The sequence below is a fragment of the Rattus norvegicus genome, chromosome 6 (assembly GCF_021556685.1).
Source record: "Rattus norvegicus strain SHRSP/BbbUtx chromosome 6, alternate assembly SHRSP_T2T, whole genome shotgun sequence".
Taxonomy (NCBI): Eukaryota; Metazoa; Chordata; class Mammalia; order Rodentia; family Muridae; genus Rattus; species Rattus norvegicus.
In genome coordinates, this window is record NC_141539.1 from 53134300 (window position 1) to 53156404 (window position 22105).

Here is a 22105-nt window from a genome sequence, read left to right on the forward strand (position 1 = left end):
TGCCAGCAATATAAAAAAGGTTCCACAACTTCCTCAAACAGCATTGCCCTCTGAGGACCAAGTCTTCAAACACATGGGCATGTCAGGTTTATTTCACATTCAAGCCATGATATGGAACAAAATTGTTGACCTTAGGGCATCCTGGAAGCTGAGTATGTAACCAGAAGGGATCAGGACAAGATACAGCCTTCAAAGGCATGGTTATAGCTTTCAATCAGGCTTCAACTCTTGGCTTCTAACACTTCCCAGGAATATTATCAAATTACAACTCAATCAAAGGACTAAAACCCACTGATCAGGTAATGACCAAACCACCCTACATTGACTGGATCCAGCATCTGGAACCTTCCTTTTATATATAACTGTTCTGAGGAATACCTCACATCTAAACCGTAACAGGTTCTAAATGCAGTATATAAAATAAGCTAGTTCTTTGCTTTTTACGCTGGTCAGGAGCTTCCGTAAACTCAGGACAACTTCACAGCCACTCTCCAATGGCAGCTAGCATGGAGTGCTTGCCACAGTCCACATTTTATGGCAGGGAACCGTCATTTAAAGTACATTCTGTTCACATGAGAAAGCAAAGCACACAAAGGCCCTCAAGTCCTGCAGGAGGGTGCAGGTCTGCGCTTTCAAATTCTTCACTGACAGCAGTTCTCTGCCTTCTGAAGCTTTCCCAATTGCCCTGGTACCTCCTCAGAAAACCCATGAGGTTTCAGCTTGCTCTGGTATCACCTTTCTTGCTTTACGGACCTGAAAACATCTCTGACGTCCCCAGGAATGATAACTAATATTGACTGCTAACTTGATTGGATTGCTAAGTTCAGAGGTAAGGAATGCATACCTCAGTCAGTCAGTCAGTCAGTCAGTTTGTCTGTTTGTCTGTGTGTGTGTCTGTCACTCTCTGTGTCTGTCTGTGTGTCCGTGTGTTTGTGTGTTTATCTTGTCTCTCTGCCTCCCCCCACTCTCTCTGTGTTTCCAAGTGGGGTATCTAAAGTGTGTATGTGAGGAGATAGGTCCTAAATGTGAGCTGTTCCTACCAATAAGCAGGAAAGAAATGGCATAGCAAGGTGAAAGAAGAAAGCTAATGAACCTGGGTGTTCTCTCTGTGCATCCTGCCAGCACAATGCTCGAGGCTTAGTGGTAGCACAAGCTTCCTGCTTTGATGATGACTGAAACCTCTCAAGCAGTGATCTAAGACACATCTGTTCTTTGTTAGTTTGTTAGCTTTGGGTACTAAGTGATAGCAACAAGAAAACCAACATGCCTAGGCAGGCAGCTGAACCATCAGAGATGTCAGAGAGGGGGGGGCCTCTGAAGATTCCATGTAAAAGTCAACACTAGTTTCCCACTAAGACCTTCACTCTCTCACACTGTTTCTAGGATCTGGACCCCAAACTTGGTGCCTGTCTAATTTTGAACATTCACACTCCATTCTCTGTGGGGTTCTCATGAAATGATTCCCAAACTCTACCTCTTTTGCTTCTGAATCAGCCCTGAGCAGCCTCCTCATACTACCGCTCTCTCAGAGGGGCACCCCCCCCAGCCTCCATGAAGTGTTACTTTACATGGACCAGCACAGAAAATGGCTTGGCTCAGAAGCTGCCCACTAGGACCGTGGCAACTTTGCCAAAGAACAGTGTGTGGACCCCAAACAGTCAAGGTGCCAAGTTTGCAGACAGTGCTTCAGGGCACCTCTCCTGCAAGACAGGCAGCTAGCACAAACCTCCAGGACAGGAACCCTAATCTCCCTCTGTCCATGTGTGGAAGTGAGTGAGGATATAGGAGAGGTAAGTCAAGTAGTTCCTTCCCAGCCTTCCTGTGAACAGGCTAGGATACTCTCTGTCAAGAAATACAATTTCATTCTGAATTACCATGTCAGGTAACTACCCACCATCCCCGACTCCTAACCACCCCAGCATTATCTGGGGGAAAACCGTCCAGAACAAGAAGCAAGCCGGAAGGTTGTATTGATGAAAGTGATTTTAACAGCTGGAGGAACTGGAATCAATTTGTACATAATTGCATCCATGTATTCACACAGAGATGAGAAAACAGGAAGCTCTGTGAGTCAAAGGGAGCTTCCCCCACCTCTCAAGCCTGGAGGACACTCAGAATGCAGAGAATGACTGTAAAGGGGTGACCAGAGTAGACCTTCTGCTCAGCAGATTTATCTAGACATCCATACTCTATTCTTCCAATCAGCCCAGAGTTTGGAAATTATCCTTACCTTATTAAAATGTGGGCTTTAAATAAAATTACGATGATTTTAAATGTGAATTGATGCTGTAGGTTGAATGAGGAGTGACTCCTATAGGCTCCTGCTTTGAATGCTGAGTCTCTAGATTGTGGGATACTATGATTTGAAAGGTGGGGTCTTGTGGGGAAAGAGGGTAACCGACTGGGCATTTGAAGGTTGCACCCCAGGCTCACCCCACACTTCCTGCTTGCTGGTCTGATATGGCCTGCTGTAGAGTAACGAGCTTCCACCACTTGCTTGGCTATCATAAACTCCTCCCTGCCTTCCCACAGAGGGCTGAAATCCCCTGGAACTGCAAATGAAATAAACCTTCTCCTTTTGGAGTGATTTTTCTGAGGTATTTTTGTCTCAGTGAAAACAAGAGTAACTAATAAAATGGCTTAGAATATAACTGTTTATATGACTTGTATAAATGGGTCTTATGGGGAAAAAGATTTATACCATCTGTATTTGTTTAAAAAATAAAACAAGATCAAATTCTCATGTACCATGAGGAAATCATATGCTTTTTTTCCCCTGCAAGATCCAAATAAGGTATCAGAATATTTCAGGTTAGAACTCAGTCCAAATACAATATGGATCTCTGAACTTCATACTCTTCAAAAACAAATAAATAGTTTTCAGAAATCAGAGGTATAAAAGTGAGGCATTAGAATAAGCTAGACTTAAAAGTCTGCACTGGCTCCCCCAGTTTAGAAGGAAAGGTTTTCTAAAGGAAGCACTTTTTAATAACCAGGTAATGAAGACTGCTGTCAGTATGTAATTTAAGGTAACTGCTACCTGCTGTCGGAGATGATGGGTTATTTTGACGGAAGTACTACATCCCCCTTTAAGCACTATTCATAGTAGATCTTACATGCTCCCTATTTTGAAAACAAAGGTTCCCTGCTTTGCTTCGGGGAAGAAGTGTGCCATCACTTTGTCAATCTCATCATTTTTCTCTCAGCTTCCTTAGTATGCTATGATAAACATTACATCAGTAATTATTCACCTCCGGGTTTTATTGTCTTGTTGATTGTGACAGTTATGCTGCTGTCAGCCACAGCTCACTTCTCCTTCCCTGCCTTTGAGATCCAAGGTCCCCAAAATGGTCATCAACCATGTCGTCCTCTACTGAGAGTGTGTTCCTAGCTGGGTGTCTCCTCTACCTTCAGGTACATCTTGCAAGAGGCAGGACTAAGATGTCTATTTCAGGTTATCAATGACTCCTGTGTTTAGGGTAACACAGAAGAACAGCCACTAGAGCCATTTTCTGCTTTTCTTTGCTGACTTGCCTCAACTGACTGTCAATACGCTACCCAGACCAGCTTCAAACTCCTGAGCTCAATTGATTATTCTGTCTCCGTCTTCCCTCCTAAGTAGGCGAGACAGACTATTGAGGTAGGCTGCTGTGCCTGGCTCAAAACTGAAGATTTAAAGTCAGGTTATGGCTGTGAAAATTAGGATGTTGTTCATTTCTGGGCCCAAGACTGGAAGATAGAACTTATAAGTGTGCTGTTTATTCTTTGTTAGTTACAGAAGCCAAATTTTAAATTACTGAGAGCTATTTAAACTGTCAAAGGAAGGAGTTACGACACCTTGTAATTATATGAACAAACACGAGTCTTTCCCCCTGAGTTCTCTCTGAATGTGGGAGTAAGATAGGATCTACTGTAAAGTACACTTTTAATCCAATTGTGGGATGCTAAGATTCAACTTCTACACTAAGGTCTCTGTGGACAATAAGCCCATTGCCCAAAGAAAGGCTGGTCTCGGCATTAGGAGGCAGACCTAGGGGAACAGGCACTGGTGTTTGAGATGATGCTTTTCCCCTTCCCAGTTCTAGGCTCTTAGTAGAGGGAAGAAGAGGCACAGGACTAAGTCTCTTTGTAAATATACAGTGCTCATGCTTCCTTGATATTGTTTCTGAATTTGGGGATAAACTCTCACTGTTCACCTTTTCATGTGAGTCTTCTGGAAGTCCCCTAAAAACAACTTGAAACCCTGTTGTTAAGGTTGCCTGATACCCAGAGGTTACTTTGAATTCCACCTCAAAAGAAAAAAAAAAGAATCGTGTTTGCTCTCCATGCACTTATGAACTACTGGTTTATACTGTCTTTGTGGGTTTAATGACAAAGACCCCACATGGGAGTGAATGCTAACGGAACTGACTCTAATTCCTGTCATCATTGTTTCTTCCAGAACACCTACAGGTGCCGCTGCTGGATCATGGACAGTTTCCCCCTTAACCCAGAGCCCTTAGGATTGGGGTTTCCAAGTTATGAGGTCAGGGGATTGCACGTACTTACTGTGTGGCTGCAGTGTCCATTCAGGTGCAGACCACTGTCAAAGAGAGGCGATGAGGCCCTGCTGCTGTGGTCACTGGATGGCCCTGGGGACCCTGAAACAAAGCAATAGGCCTTTATTCCAGCTTTAGTTTTCAAGCACATCATGTGTGCCTATATGACTGCAGGATGGCAAAGCACACAACTCAGGCCAGTAGTTCCTTGCTATGTTCCTCTCAGGGATGGGAAACTAAAGTGGGGGCATGGCTCTCTGTGCTACTTTATTAGTGAGAGTTTCCTTCTCTTTGCTAGGACCTGGTCTTCCCATCAATGCTCCTAGTGCAATCATTTGCCCATCCATGTCATCGGGCAGTATCAGTTTGTAGAGCAGAGCTGTGCCTAGAGTAGGACCATGAGCCCTTGTAGTCTCCCATCCCGCTCCTTTATCATGGTATATTTCCTCAGAGTTTCGGATTAGTGGATGACTTGTAGGGAATTCATTGCTCCAGACAGGCAGTATAAGAATGCAGACAGTGCGGTCAGAGAAGGCTTAACCATGTATCAAAGCAGACCACCACCAACACAATCATCATAATTATCTATGAAGAACTGAGTTAAAATTCATTTGTGTATTTAAAAATGAAGTGAATTCGCTGTGTAAAAAAGAACAAAAAAGTGTTGCAGGGTAACATCAAATTAAATGGAGAGAAATTCAACTAAAATCAAGGACAAGACAAGGCTGCCCACTCTCTCTGTATCTAGTCAACACAGTACTCAAAGTTGTGGCTAGAGCAATAACAGAACTGAAGGAGATTAAAATGGAAAGGAAGAAGAAGTATTGTTATTCCTGGATAATATGGTAGCATACATAAGAGACCCCAAAAATTCTACCAGAAAACTCCTACAGCTGATAAACACCTCCAGCAAAGTGGCTGGATACAAAATAATCTCAGAGGAAATGAGTAGTCCTTCTGTATACAAATGATAAATGGACTGAAATTAGGGAAGCAACACCCTTTACAATAGCCACAAATAATATAAAATAGCTTGGTGTGACTCTAACCAAACAAGAAAAAGACCTGTATGACAAGAACTTGAAATCTCAGAAGAAAATGAGGAAGATATCAGAAGCTGAAAAGATTTCCCATGCTCATGGATTGGTGGCATTAACATATAAAAATGGCCATCTTGCCAAAAGCAATCTACAGATTAAATGCAATTCCCATCAAAATTCCAACACAATTCTTTATAGACCTTGAAAGAGCAATTCTCAACTACGTATGAAAAAAAATCCCAGGATAGTTAAAACAATGAGTACAATAAATGAGCTTCTGAGGTAATCATCACCCCTCTCTTCAAGCAGTGCTACACACCAATAGTGATAAAACCCGGATAGTGTTGGCATAGAAACAGATAGGTTGATGAATGAGATTGAATTGAAGACACAGAAATAAACCCACACACCTATAGACACTTGATTTTTGACAAAGAAGCCAAAACTATACAATGAAAAACAGGAAGAAGCATCTTCAAATAATAGTGCTGGTCTAAGTTGTATTTACCTGGATGTCTGCATGTAGAAGAATACAAATATACCCATATTTATCACCTTGCACAAAACTAAAGTCCAGTGGATAAAAGGCCTCAACACAAAACTGAACTTACCAAATTTAATAGAAGAGAAAGTAGGGAATTGCCTTGAAAATGTTGACCCAGGAGACTGATTCCTGAACAGAACACCAATAAATAGCTCAGGCACTAAGATCAACAATTAATAAATGGGACCTCATGAAACTGCAAACTTCTTCAAGGCTAAGAACACCACTGATAGGACAAAACAGCAGGCTACAGACTAGGAAAGGATCTTCATGAACCCTGCATCTGACCAAGGATTAATATCCAATATATATAAAAAGCTCACCAACAAATTAAACAACATAAATTAAAAATGTGGTCCAGAACGAAACAGAAAAATTTTAACATAGAAATCTCTAATGGAGGGGTTGGGGATTTAGCTCAGAGGTAGAGCGCTTGCCTGGTAAGCGCAAGGCCCAGGGTTCAGTCCTCAGCTCCAAAAAAAAAAAAAAAAAAAAAAAAAAAAAAAAAAAAAAAACTCTAATGGCTGATTAAAACATTTAAAGAAAAAAATATAATTTATATATAAAATTATTAAATATATTATATATATTTAATTATATATATGCCAGCTATACCACTCTTTGACATATACCCAAAAGATGCCCCACTATACCACAAGGACACTTGCTCAACTACGCTCATAGCAGCTTTATTCACAATAGTCAGAAACTGGAAACAACCTAGATGCTCCTCAACTGAAAAATGGCTAAAGAAAAGGTAGTACATCTACACAATGGAATACTACTTAGCTATTAAAAACAAAGACATCATGAAATTTTGTAGGACAATGGATGGAACTAGAAAATACCACCCTGAGTGAGGTTACCCAGAAAGACCAGCATGGTATGGACTCACTAATAAGTGGATATTAGCATAAAGTACTGGATAGCAATGTTACAATCCACAGATCCAAAGAAACTATGTGATAAGGAAGGCCCAAGTGAAGATGTGTGAATCTCACTCAGAAGGGGAAAAAATAAACACTGGAGCTGGATGGCGGGAGGGAGAGGGTTGAGGAGAGGAATGGGGTTGGGGACCAGGTATAGGGAGAGGGGATGTGAGAGAGTGAGCAAGAGTGGTCAAGGGCACCACAGGAAGACCCACAGGATCAACTAATCTGGGCCCATGGGGTCTTACAGAGACTGAACCACCAGCCAAAGAACATGCAAGGGTTAGACCTAGACCCCCTGCACACTTGTAGCAGATATGCAGCTTGGTCTTCATGTGTGTCCCCTAATAATTGGAGTGAGGCTGACTCTGACTCTGCCCCTTCCCCTAGTTAGACTGACTGGTTGGGCCTCAGAGGGAGAGGATGAGCTTGGTCCTGCTGTGACTTCATGTCCCAGGGTGGGAGGGTACCCAAGGGGGTCTTCCTGTTCTCTGAGGTGAAGAGGAGGGATTAATGGGGGAAGGAATCATGAGGGAAGGACTAGGAAGGGTGTGACTGGGATGTAACATGAATAAATTAGTGAAATGAATGTGGCATGGATGTCATTCATAACCATCAGTTTTACAGATTAGGGAACTGATAGATCTTCCTACGACATCTGTTGACAATATTACAGGAGATGATCTGACTCAAAAAGGTTTTCCTCGGGATAACATGGAAAGGCTCCCCCTCAGAGACAACAGATGCCCAATAAACACAACTCCCTTTAAGAACAACCCTGCAACCACACGCATTCAACAATCAAGTTAAACTTGTAATTTCATTAAGAACTATTAGGAGAATCTGTTTCAACCCTTCACTCAAGGTCTCAAGGGCAGCTCCAAGACAAAGTGTACTCTGTGACTACCCTTAGCCCCCATTATTTTCAGGACAAACATGCATGTGGGCAGATTGTGTGTCAGTTCTTCTCATTTTTGTGGTGACATCTCCTAAAGGCAGATGGTTGAACACCCCTACCTAACTGACAGTCTCAGAAAGACTGAACATCTGGCAACACATAGGAAACCCTTTAGAATCCACAAACAGAGAGACAGCCTTGAGATCAGGCCTTCTGAGCCCTTGGAAAGCAAGCAGAAGTGCCAAGAACAGCACAGTCGCAGGCTTTTCGCTGACTAGCTGCAAATCATGGTGAGGGTGTAATGGTATAGAGTGAAACAGGAAGGCAGGTCCTCTCCCCACCAGCCGCCTGCAGGTAAAGACAGTGAGAAGGGAACAGAGAAGCAAGACACCATTCTGCATGTCGGCACCTGACCATGTCTTCTTCCTAGGTCTTGGTGGACTGTCAGTACCCCTTAGTGCACATGTGCATCCACTGTCTAGTGAGAAGAAGGCTCAGAACCTAACTGCTCTTCTCCAGTTCACCTCTGCACCTCCAGACATGCACAGCCCAGCAAGTCAGTGTCCCTTACCCACCTACATCATATCTGTGAGGATGAATACTAGGAAACACTTCACCACATTCCTACATTTTTGCTTCTATTTAAATGGACCATGCTAACAACTAAAACTTCCTCTGTTCTTTTATTACCCAAAACACATACAGTTGCTACCCAGTAGAATCTACCCCCAGCTCAGATTGTGTTATTTTCCATTACGGAGTGCTGTTTTTGCAGTAGCACATAGTTTAGTTTAGTTATTTTACTTTATTTTAGCTTCTCCATGTACACTTTAAGATAGTCCATGCAACACTTTCCAAAGTCCTTTCATTCATTTCCAAAATCAGCTTGTCATTATTTGAAAGGGAGATGAAAACATTTCAAACTGCCAGGTGATTTTGTTGTTCACCATAAACATGTCACCATAAACATGTGTCTGAAGACTGGCCCAACTTGAGATCCATCCCATGGGTGGGCACCAATCCCTAACACTATTGCTGATGCTATGCCGTGCTTGCGGATAGGAGCCTAGCATGGCTGTCCTCCAAAGAGACTCTACCAGAAGCTAACTGAGACAGATGCAGATACTCATAGCATGGACAGAGGTCGGGGATTCCTGTGAAAGAGAGGAAAAACTGAAGGAGCTGAAGGGGATGGCAACCCCATAGGAAGGCCCACAGTGTTAACTAACCTAGATCCCTGGGAGCTCCCAGAGGCTGAACCACCAAGCAATGGGTTGGTCTGAGGCTCCTGGCACATACGTAGCAGACGACTGCCTTGTCTGGCCTCAGTGGAAGAGGATGTGATGGGAGAGTCTCTAATCCTGTAGAGAATTGATGCCCTAGGAAAGCACCATCTCAGAGACAGAGAGGAGGATGAGGATGGGGAGAACTCTGTGAGGGGGCCTGGAAGGGGGCAACATTTGGGATATAAATAAATAAAATATTTAACTAGTTGAAGAAAATTTTACCATTAAGAAAAAGAACAAGATGAAGAAGAGGAAAAAGAAGATGAAGAAAAGGAAGAAGAAGGAGAAAGAAGAGGAGGAGGAAGAGGTCGAGGAAGAGGGAAGGAGGAGGAGGAGGAGGAGGAGAAGGAGGAGAAGGAGAGGAAGAGGAAGAGGAAGAGGAAGAGGAAGAGGAAGAAGAAGAAGAAGAAGAAGCAGAAGAAGCAGCAGCAGCTATATGTAATAAGTGAAGAAACTTAAAATTGATAGTCTTTTTTAGATCCTGGATTTCTATTAATTAATTTCTCAGTGACTGTCAGATTTTCTTTCATATCTCCAAAGATAGAATAGTCCCAATATTTTTCTGTTTACTACCAGCATTATCTATTTTCACAGCTTCTCAGTATTAGTAATTAGGATGTGTAAGAATGTGTATGTGTGTGCATATGTATGTGCATGCCTATTTGTGTCTGTTCACTTGTGAGCAGGGGTATGTGTGTGGAAGGGTAATGCACATATATGAAGATGTATGTTGAAGATAGAGGACAACTTCATTTATCCTTTCGCAGGTGTCATCCACATCAGATTTTGAATCAGGGCCACTCACTAGCTTGAAGCTCACCAAGTAGGTTAGGGAGCCCCAGGAAGCCATACTTCTCTGCTTCTCCTGCACTGGAATTACAACTGTGTTTCTCCATACCTGCCTATTTTTATGTAGGGAGTGGAAGATATTTTCAAGACAAGCACTTTACTAAGTTATCACCCCAAACTTATATTTTCAATTATTAATTCTATAAATAGTTGTTATAAAATATTTATAATAAGGAGTTATAAAACTTTGTCCTTCGAGGGCTGAGTTATATTCTGTCAAAAGTTCTCTCTGCATGGATTAGATACAAAGCAGCAGGGCCAAGGAGGGAAATATTCTGGCAGATGTTCTAAGCTAAACATGGCATTGCCGTAGAACCCAGAATCTCCTTCTTTAGGTTGAGTATTAACAAAGATGTCCAAACAAAGCTTGTTGATGAATGTTCACAGAAGCATAATTCATAACAGCTCAGAAATAGCAGCAAGTGTCCATTAGCTGAAAAGTAAATGGAACAATGCCCTACATCCATATAAAGCAGAGCTATGCAGCCATAGCAGATGCATGTTACCTCACCAACGACTTTTGAAAGCATCACATTGAGTGCAAGGAAGTGAAGGCGAAGGTCATGAATTGTCTAACTTCATTGATAAACATTTCCAGAAAAGGCAAATCCACTTTGAAAGCAGTGGCTCTCAGTGGCTAGGGCCAGGGAAGGTGGGGAGGAGTTTGACTGCTAGCTTGTAGAGGACTTTTTGGGCAGTAGAACATTGAGAAATTTAATCAGTAGTGATGGTGTATGGCACAGGGAAATACTAAACAATATGCAAGGTCTATCTGTATAAAACCATCAAGTGTCTGAGTGTCTGGAAAAATCACACAGGCCTGTTCACTCAATCTCACTGGGTATTTATTTTCCCATTAATATCAATTTAAGAAATGCTGAAGTAGACATTTTCTTTACAAGTCTGTTGGGATTCTTCTACATCAGCAATCACCTCTGTGGGGCAGATGTTGGCTTCAGACAAACAAGCAATTCAACGGGGGCTGCTCAGGCAGAAGCAATTTTACCTCAATGACATGTCTTCACCAGAGGCCATTCTGCATGGATTTATGGAATGGTTCTGGCCCTTTTGTTTAAATTTTTATAGAGACTATGACTTAACAGTTTTAGGTTGTAAAGAACAAAATAAAAGGAGAATAGACATTTATAGAATTAATGGCAAATTCAGTACGCATCCCTGAACTCTGCTTTGGTCCTGAGCAATAGGGCTCCCAGGAGTTCACGGTAGGTCTAGCCACAAAGGCTGAGCTCTGCACAGGCCCTCATCAAGGGGGCTCAAAGAGCTCCTAGCTCACTAAAAGCTATAGGACAAGGCCTCAGATTCCAGTCAAGCCTGTGAATGTAAGTTAAAGTTCCTGGGTTTGAAGAGCTCTTTTATCCTTCAAGGGAAATAGTGGTCTCAGAGTCATGGTAGCCTTTCCTTTTCAACAAACATGTTGAAAGCTTTGTAGCTGTTGGCTCTACTGCTCCCATTACACCAGGGTTAGCAGCCAACAAATGCTCACTGTTCTCTCTCCAGCCAGAAAGGTTACTGACCTCTAATGGAAGGTGGGAAAGGCTGTGCAAGTGTCCTGTCATCTATGTGGTTCCTGTTGTCCCTCGGGCCAGGCTATAACTATCCCTCACTTTCTATCTCAGTACGCAGGCACATTCAGAATAAACAGACCCATGCAGGAGGTGAAAACACTCATCTGGACATAGGCTGCTAAGTACTCTACGTAAGCAAAGCTAAGATGGAAACATGCTCTGCACTGTTTCCAGTCTCCTACATTGTGGAGAACAGTGTTGGTGGCTGGCTACAGCCTCTTTTGAACACAGCCATAAAAGCCCCCATCATTTCCAATTAGAGTGCTTCTGTCCTTGTTATATGGCTTGGATACATGTGCCACAAAGGCCATGTGTTAAACGGTGTGGTCTCAGCCTCTGGTACTACTGGTAGACAGAGGATCTATTAGGAAGAGAGACACAGAGAGTGTCCAAATGGGAGGTCCCCCTCAAATCCATCCCCTCACAGCTTAAGGAACCCTGATGGAAGATAGGAAGAGTGTAGGAACCAGAGGGATAGAAGACATCAGAAGAACATGGCCCTCTAAATCAACTATGTGAGGTGCAAATCCACTCACAGAGACAGAAGCAGCAAGCATAGGGCCTGCATGGGCCCTACCAGGTCCTCTGTATACATACCATAGTTTTTAGCTTAGTATTTTATGGGGCTCCTCAATGTGTGAACAAGTGGGTCTCTGAATTTTGGGCCTGATCTTGGGATTCTTTTCCTTCTCTTGGGTTGCTGTATTCAACTCTGATATAATAGGGTTCTTTGTGTTTTATCTTATAACTTTTTTGTGTCAAAATATCTTAGCCATGCCATCCCCCCACAAAAAAAATGTGTGACTTAGAGGGAAAAAGTTGGGTGATATGCCCTTGGCACTCTAAGCCCTTCTAAGTCGCTCTCTTTGCTTCCTGATCACCAATGTAAGTGGATACCACTATCATGCAGCACTCTGTGGTACCCTGGGTTCCCATAGGCCCATAGCCACAGACTCAAATGACTATCAACCAACTGCAGTCAAACAAACCTGAAATCTGTCATAGGGTCATTCTCCCCGGCGTTTTGTTATAGGCCTGGAGCAGAGAGAAACACAGGCCTCTTCATTTCCCACCCAGAAGTTCATAGATGGCACGAAATTTCTGTCCTTCATGGTCCACATGCCAGCACATCCATAACAACTGGACCCTGCTCTGGTAGGCACACTGCTACTTCACATCCCACCGCTGTCTACATCCAATGGGCCACACTTCCTGGCTCAGCTTCCCAACTATCAAGACATGCTCTGGACTTCACTCACTGAGTTGATGGAATAGGTCAAGTTTAATACTGAAAATTATTACTTAAAAATTCTCCCCATTTTAATATTTTCCTTCTTTTATCACTCTATCTTCTTTTATCAGTTCTTGTTCTATCTCTCTCTCTCTCTCTTCTCTCTCTCTCTCTCTCTCTCTCTCTCTCTCTCTCTCTCTCTCTCTCTCTCTCTCTGTGTGTGTGTGTGTGTGTGTATCTCCTCCCCTCATTTCAAACCTCCCTGATAGTACCGATAAAACACTGAGTCTTGTATCACCTCCCACACCATCTGAGTAGCTTGTAGAAAATCCATCATAGGCACCACCACATCCCTGTCTCTGTGCACATGGGACCACTGCTAGCATCATCCATGGCGTTCCACAGTGACAGCTGTGATCTCCCTTCCAGTCTTTGATCTGTTTCTTATATCTACTTTCCTTACTCTGGGATCCTCCCATCACATCAGCACATGAAACCCTTCCATATCCTCTTCCACATCATCCTTGTATCCTCAAGAACTTTTCACCTGCTCTCCTCTCTCCATTTCACAAGGTAGTCTCCATGGACACAAGGTAGGTCACAACTCCTATGCACATGACTATAGAGCAGCTGGTACCAATTTCTCTAAGAATGGTGAATATCACAGCCACTCCCTGTGTTCTGTTGGAGATGACAGACTCAAGGGTCCCAGGAAAAAGAGGGTAGAAGGAACATGTGAGTCCAATGGCTTTTCTGACAGAACATGGAATAGGTTGTGTGGTCAGTGTCTATAGATCAAAAGGCATCAGGAACAGCACCTAGGCCACTTATAAATAAGAGAGATGCTGACAACAGGTTACAGTGATGGAAGAGGAGGAGGGTGAGTGGACAACAAGATGGACCAGGGAGAAGGAGCCACCCTTTCCTGCAAGAAGAAGATGGATGGGAGAGTCAGTCACGATCGGAAAGGAAGGTTGCCCAAGGCCAGGCAGCAACTGCTGCTGTTAGCTGTCCCTGCACTCGCAGCAGCAAGCGTCAGCTCTAAGGAGACTAAGCCTAGTCTTTCAGATCTTTCCTAGAAGTAGAAGAGAGCATTCAAGAGAGTCCCACATCTACACTGCTAACCGTGCCCCTCCCCATGCAGGACCTTCTGTTAAATGTAACCAGCTAGGGAGAAAAGTTAAATTTTCACAAACAATGCTTAGTACGGCGCGTTTTTAGGTTTGATATAAATCACAATCTTGGTGGATCAAGTACAGCAGAGTATCACGAGCTCTGCCCCATCATGGTAGGCACTCTCAGATGTGCATTCGCATGACTGGGCTGTAAACTTAATATGAGGTCAACCTAGATATTATGAATATAAACCACTCTACACATAGGCACATGAATGTATGTGTAGAAAACCGTGTGTGCATGTGCGTTTGTGTCTGTTAGTGAGTCTGTGAGTGTGCACATGTGCTAATGTGTGTGAGAATGAGTGTATATGTGCATGACTATATTTGTGTGTATGTAGGTAAACACAGTAGCAGGGAGTTGTGAAGGAAGGCACAGAGTTAGTGGCTTCTGATGATGCTGTCTGGACTGCCTTGGGGAACTGTTGTTCTTTGCCTGTCTAAATCATTCTTCTCTCTGAGCATGTGTTTAGAAAATGGTTTATACCAACTGTTCCAAGATATGTGGAAAGATAATGTTGGAAGCAAGAAAATTCCACAATACATTAGAATCCCACCCTTTCCCACTTACCTAAAGGCAGCTTCAGAAATGAGGGTGCTTCCCTGAGGTACTCAACAGTGATGGTGACAACATCGCCAGCATTTCTCAGAAGATGCACCTGTTCAGAACGTGAGAATAGCACTTCACCATCACAGAAGAACCAGAAGTAAGTGAAGCATGAACTCTCTTTATGGATCTTTCTTGATTTTTAAGAATTTGTTTCAGAGTTATCTTAGAGATACTGAAATTCCATAGGGCTAAACTAGGGTAAAGACAATTGGATACACACACACACACACACACACACACACACACACACACACACACAACACATTTGCTTTGACTCTGAATGTGTAGGCATCAAAAGCAGCCATGTTAAGCCACAGAGCAAGGGTCCCTGCATGCTAAATAATTTAATCTACCAGAAAGTAAGATCCCATGCATGAGAAGTCAATTTGTTGATACAAATCGCCAAATGTCAGGCACTGGCAAAAGACATAGCAGCTGAGTGACCGTGACATAACCATATAATTTAAAAGGTCAAACATCACCTTTACTGGGGAAAATGACAGACGTCATTAGCTGTGATGTGATACTCTCTGCTGAAATATCAAACTACTCATGTGGGTTTGGTTTTAGTCACACATCTCATATCCATTACTTAGGGAACCCAAGGTCAGCTTCTTGTATACAACACATTTATGCTTAAGTTGATTTTATTAAAACACTATTAGCAAGGCAGTGATGGCACATGCCTTTAATCCCAATACTCAGGATGGAAAGGCAAGCAGATCTCTAAGTTTGAGGTCAACCTTGTCTACAGAAGGAGTTCCAGGGCAACCAGGACTATATAGAGAAACCCTGTCTCAAAGAACCAAACCAAACCAAACCAAACCAAACCAAACCAAACCAAACCAAACCAAACCAAACTGAAACACAATTGGTCTATATGCTATAAATCTGCTTATTAGGACTAACTGGAGTCACATGCTGTCTATGAACACAAAGTCTTACCATCAAAGGCTCATAACCATCTCCTTGGACCCTCATCTCTGTGTACTCCTGACAAAACTGGTGTATTATTTCTACTCCTCAATTTCTTCATACATTACCCTCAGCAATTTTTATTTGAATAGCTACTGTATGGGACAGTGTTTTAAACTCTTGGTGGGGCAGGGGCAATGGGTTAAAGAGTGAACAGAGACAGATGAAGGTTCTTTGGCCTCTAGTATCAACATGTCTTTCATGGGCATGGCTGCCCCAAATCAGTTTCATCTGACCACAGCTTCTGAGCTGACCAGATCCTGAGTTGGCCAGACCTTCTGAACTGACCAAGCATTATGTGTCCACCAGTTTCTACTCCATGACATGACTGTCTTGCCATGTCTTTAGGCCTTTATATGCCACGGCCTCACACACTTTTTCTTTTACACTGGAATTACTGAAGCCCTGCCCCTGTCTACTCTCATCGTGAAATTGGATGTTTCTCATATATGTCCCCAAGTGACAGTCCCCAAGGAACAGCAGCAATTACAAAAGGTAACTGTGGTGGCTGCTGGCAGAAGGAGCTGCTGTCAGTGCAAGGCAGTGATCTGCCAAGGGAGAGAAACCTGTAGGTGCAGACCTGACGACATCCATGGCCAATACTGATTTTTTTTCCTGCTTAATGCTGCCACTAGTGACCGTGTGTTTATAGCATCCATGCTGCAGACATGTCAGGTGTATGTCCTCTATATCCATGTGGTCCTGAGTATTAACTTGCCTCATACTTTCCAAGGTCCCACCCAAGGGTGAGGCTGAGCCAACCTGACCCCATCTCCCTATCTCCAACAGCATGTGTTTTTTTTTTTTTAACCTGCTGTTCAGATAAGGGCACATACATTTTGCAGAAGGAGGGACACATCACTATCTGTCCTGCAACAGGTCCCACTCTCTCAATTTCCAATCTCTGTCTTCAAAGTACATTAGAACACACAGAGCAGAAGTGGGCCTCACACCAAGCAAGGATATACTGAATTGAGCAGGGAGGAGGTTTCTCCTCCTTGGTACATATCTCAGGAGGTGACCCATCCACACTTACTCCTTGGCCAGTCCAGGAAAGCATGACTATCTTCCCTTGGCAAGCAAAATCCAGGAGCAGATGGGAAAGGCACAATATAGCTGCATCCTCTTGCTGCAGCAAAGGGCTTGCCTTATAAATCTTACTTCAGGATGCCTTATCTCTGGACAGGAGAAAGCCACAAGGGCTCATGAGTGGATAGCCATTGTGATACTCTGGTCCTGAGAGCTCAGTACAGCTTAGTTCCAAAGAGCAAGGGCAGGAACTGTTGAGACGTGTCGAAGCCAGGTTGCCACAACCTTGAAAAGCTCCCTCTATACTCCCCACACAGCACAGCCAGGCTATGGTGGATCTGTGGATTGGCCATGGTCAGTTTGCTCTGCATGTTGGTGCTAGTGTGTGTGTGTGTGTGTGTGTGTGTGTGTGTGTGTGTGTGTGTGTGTGTGTGTGTGTGTGCGTCCCTGTTGAATTATTAAAGAAAATGAGATTTAAATCTCTTTAATGAATTCCAGAGCCCTTCAGCAGAACCAGTGCGAAGCATTAAAAGGTGTGATCGCATGTTTATGTGAGTTTATATGTATCTTGATAATTTTGCCTGAGAATAGCAGAGCCATCTGGAAGACCATGGCTGTGTGGCCTGAAATATTCAAGAACTTTAATTAAAGGTTAGTGACTTTTAAAAAAAAATTCTTACGTCTCAAAGTGCTCACATCACCCCAGTCTTTCAGGATAATGTGTGGGTAAGAGACAAGTCTTGACTCACCTCTCTTCTAGGTCAAAGCCTATGTGTGGAGCAGGAAAAAAATCAGTATTGGCCATGGGTGTTGCCAGATCTGCAAAGACCTACAGCTTTCTGTCCCTTGACAGATCACTGCCTTGCATTGACAAGCAGCTCCTTCCACCAGCAGCCACCACAGTTACCTTTTGCAATTGCTGCTGTTCCTTGGGAACACATCCCAGATGGTAGTGTGTACCTTGCTGGGCCCATTGCTATAGGCTACTGTTTTCATATCTGATTTCTAAGCACAACCTCACAGGTAAGCTTTCTTAATGAGGTTTCCACATACCAATTGTTTTCTATACTTCTATACCATCTGGGACATTCTCTATATGTTAACACCCAAAGCTGTCTTCTGAGATTATCCAGGCCCACAGGAACCAAACACCAAAAGATTCCTTCTCAGGGTATGGGTCCTTGACTATGATTATGTCAGCAGGGTTGATTCTTGTGACGTTCTGTCCTGCAGCAGAACTATAGTTCACCATGGAGAGATGCACTCTCATGATTTCGTGGTCACCTCCCAAGGGCCCCACTTCTAAACAGATACAAACACTGTGCTATAAGGAAGACTGAGCTGAGGGCTCTGGGACCTCAGTTTAGAGTCCCCAGATTCCTGAAGACACGAGGGGCGCCCTACATGGGGAGACACAAAGCAGACCCAGAGGAGTCACTGCACATCTTTGGGTACAAAAAGTATTTAAAATGCAATGGAAGAACATGCATTTTAAAAGGTAAAAAAATCTTCCGGCACCATTTAAACCTTGCAGGCCACTGTGAAGAAGTTTGTGCCTTTCCAGAAATAGTCACAGTAAAGTCCTGTCTCAGATCTCAAGGGCAATTATCTGTTAAAGGGCAATTGGCCTTATCTGTAAAAACTCACTGGTGCCCGTTTGCTCAGTGAGCACACAGTGGATCCGTCAGTTCCTGTAGCATGCAGGACTGAGGCACCATAAGATTATTCACTCCAGTGTCTCCGTTCTCTCAGTAATGGATACATGCCCTAAACGCTGGCAGATTACTTTCTTTGCCTAGAACAAACATCACAGGTTCATGATTTTCGGCTATTGTTGGATTTATGTGTCTGATTCAAGAATGTGCCTAGTTTAGGTTTGCAGAGTAGATCGGGCACTGGGGGCTTGCTCACTGACCTCTAGCTCACGGGCCTTGCCTGATGTCTTTGCAGCAGGAACCCAGCTAACACACTAATGTCCACCCCCATTGTTAATGGTGCTTCCTTCCCTCAGGAGCTCATACTGTTTTATAAACTTGCTTCTTCATCTTCGTCACATCTTTGTTTAAATTCCATGTTAATTCTCTCTCTCTCTCTCTCTCTCTCTCTCTCTCTCTCTCTCTCTCTCTCTCCTTCCCTCCCCCACTCCCTTCCTTCCCTCTCCTCCTCCTCCTTTCTTTCCCTCCTTTGTTTTTTAGCCTTCATGAATGTGTAAAAGTTCCTACCTATCCAGTGGTATTGTTTAACTATGTCTCATAAATTCTGATGTAAGAAATGTTTCAATGTTGTTCATGCTTCTTTTATGATTTAAAATAATTTTTACGTATTTTAACTTGGTTAAAAGTTTATATTATAGCAATGTGAAAACCTTACAAACAAGGTTCATTTATTTATTCTTTTTGGACCAGTAGAAATCTGTGTTAAGATTCCTTTGTGACTTAAACTACTTCAAACATTTCATGTATTCCAAATATTCCACATGGATATTATGGTGAATAAATACACACACTTACACTTACATGTACACATTTCTGGGCATAGATTCATGCTTATACATTCAGACACACACACACACACACACACACACACACACACACACATATACACCAATATAATACATACAGATTGTTTTATAAAATTAGTTTACCTGTTTCCCATATATTTTCTTTTTTATTATATATATTTTTTACTTACATTTCAAAGGTTATTCCCCTTCCCAGTTTCCTGTCCATAAGCCCCCCGTTCCCTCCCCTCCCCCTCCCCCATATGAGTATTCCCCCTACACATCCCACTTATTGCCCCCCCCATATTCCCCTGCACTGGGGATCCAACCTTGGCAAGACCAAGGGCTTTCCCTTCCACTGGTGCCCCTACAAGGCTATTCTCTGCTACATATGCAGTTGGAGCCCTGGGTCAGTCCATGTATAGTCTTTCGGTAGTGATTTAGTCCCTGGAAGCTCTGGTTGGTTGTCATTGTCATTTTTATGGGGTTGCAAGCTCCTTCACCTCTTTCAATACTTCCTCTAATCCCCCCCAAAGGGGTCCTATTCTCAGTTCAGTGGTTTGCTGTTAGCATTGACCTCTGTATTGGACATGTTCTGGATGTGTCTCTCAGGAGAGATCTATATCCAGTCCCTTTCCGCATGCATTTTTTAGCTTCATCAATCTTATCTAGTTTTGGTGGCTGTAAATATATGGGCCACATGTGTGTCAGGCTCTGAATGTCCATTCCTTGAGTCGCTGTTCTAAACTTTGCTTCCATATTCCCTCCTATGAATATTTTACCCCCTTTTAAGAAGGAATGGGGACACCTGCATTTTGGTCATCCTTCTTCTTGAGCTTCCTGTGGTCTGTAGATTGCATCTTGGGTAATTTGAGCTTTTTGGCTAATATCCACTTATCAATGAGTGCATACCAAGTGTGCTTTTCTGTGACTGAGTAACCTCACTCAGGATGATATTTTCTAGTTCATTCCATTTGCCTATGAATTTCATGAAGTCATTGTTTTTGATAGCTGAGTAGTACTCCATTGTGTAGATGTACCTCATTTTTTGAATCCATTCCTCTGTTGAAGGGCATCTGGGTTCTTTCCACCTTCTGACTATTATAAATAAGGCTGCTATGAACATAGTGGAGCATGTGTCTTTGGTGTATGTTGGAGCATCTTTTGGGTATATGCCCTAGAGAGGCATAGCTGGATCCTCAGGTAGTGCAATGTCCAATTTTCATATATTTTCAATTGTTTTTGTTCATACAAATGTGACTAAATGAAAATTTAGCTTTGGATATTCAAGTTTAACTGTAATGTCAGGATACTAGCTTGTATGCACAATTTTGAGGTTTTCTTTAAATCCGCACTTCTCCCTTGTTAAATCCAGACATAGAAAGTCTGGCCAACTAAAAGAACTAAACTCTGAGTGTCTCCCACCTCTTATCCCTAGCATTGCAACACAGAATTCAACACCTGTAGAAGAGCTGGAAGGGCATCCAGGATACCATTCTATGCCTTTGTAGAACAAGAACAGATCTACAAGGTGGGGGAGATTCTATCCTTCCCAGAGACAAAGCTGCTTGAAGCCTCCATGGAAAATACCCTAGCTCGCTTCCTTGTAAACACATCACATTCTTGATAGCAGAGCTCGGTCAATTAGACTTAATTTAGCATTTCCCCCTTTGCAGTTGCTGGTCTTCTTTGAGCATAGAAACCAAGAATTAGCAACCTTATGGAAATGTGAGCAGCATGCCAGCCTGAACTTCAGCTGAACTTAAAGGTCTATTCACCGGGCTGCACCTAATCTTCATCCTGAACATCGGAGTGCAGGAAGGGCATGGTCACTGTGAACTAACTGCACAGTCTCTCAGCGATCCCACTTCCCAAGCTGACTTATACCAAATTAAATTCAAATTGATCTAAGTGACTTCAATCTCTGCCCCACAAATTGAGACTCCAGACTGACCCAGGCAAAGTACCCTAGCCAGAGTAAATGTCTTGGATTCATCCTGGTCTCAAGTTGTGGCTATGAGTGTCTGGGCTCTCACAAATACAGACACTTCAGAGTCTAGCCCCTCTCCCTCTTTTCCCGAGATGACATCTCTCACCTCTCCCCCACCACACCTCTCCTTTTTTACCCATCTGATCTTGAGTCAATGCTATGTCAACTGGGTAGCCTGTATTCCCACCAACAGACTTGCCACCTGACAGTCTGGCGTCACTCTAAGTCAACCTATTCCTCTCAGAGGAGGATCTGCCTTTGCTTCATCTCAGACTAAGTCAACCACTCAGCCTTCTGAAAGCTGCACCCCACTTACTCCATTATCCACACATTCATTCTGTGCTGAGCTCTTCCTCATGGACTGACAATATATTGAAGCACCTTGTGCCAGAGAAACAGTGTGTTGTGTGCACATCAGTGGCATTTCTACCTTTCCATCCACAGCAAAATGCTGTTAAAATTTGGCTAGCTCTTCAATCCCTCCTTATGTCTGGCTCTCTCAGATCTCTTCACTATTTCCAGTCCAGCAAAGCAGAATACTTAACCTTTATAGCTCATGTAAGTCGGCCTTCCTTCCTGGCACCGTTAACTTGGCTGCTCCCTGTTCCCTGCTCCTTTCTGTCAGTCCTTTTCTGTGTGTTCCGTACTTGTCTTCATATCTGTCTGCCTGGCTAACCCTTCTGTCCTTGCTGATTTCTGAATGCCTGCATCCTGAAGGAGAAGTCCTTCAGGGCCTCATCCCAGTGAATGTCCCTTTTCAAACACTCACTGCCAAGCTCCAGCTTCCAAAACCAGACATACACTTAATGTCTCCACTTCACATCTCAAAGCAATGTAACTCTGCAAAGCCCTGTCCTCAAACACAAACTTCAATCATGTGGCTATCTCTGTGCAGCTACAGTAGAGACATACTCCATTTGTACAA

At 43.2% G+C, this 22105-nt stretch overlaps 1 protein-coding gene across 13 annotated transcripts in view; it reads right to left on the bottom strand.

Moving 5' to 3' along the window:
• The window catches only part of Sntg2 (syntrophin, gamma 2), a 202470-nt gene that overhangs the window by 81026 nt on the left and 99339 nt on the right, over window positions 1-22105 (bottom strand). For all 13 annotated transcript variants that reach the window (NM_001106720.2, NM_001414915.1, NM_001414914.1 and 10 more), the window contains 2 exons: window positions 14648-14735; window positions 4549-4640 (listed from right to left, as the gene is read on the bottom strand). In NM_001106720.2, the coding sequence (NP_001100190.1) occupies window positions 4549-4640; window positions 14648-14735 (180 nt within the window). The remainder of the gene's footprint in view (window positions 1-4548; window positions 4641-14647; window positions 14736-22105) is intronic.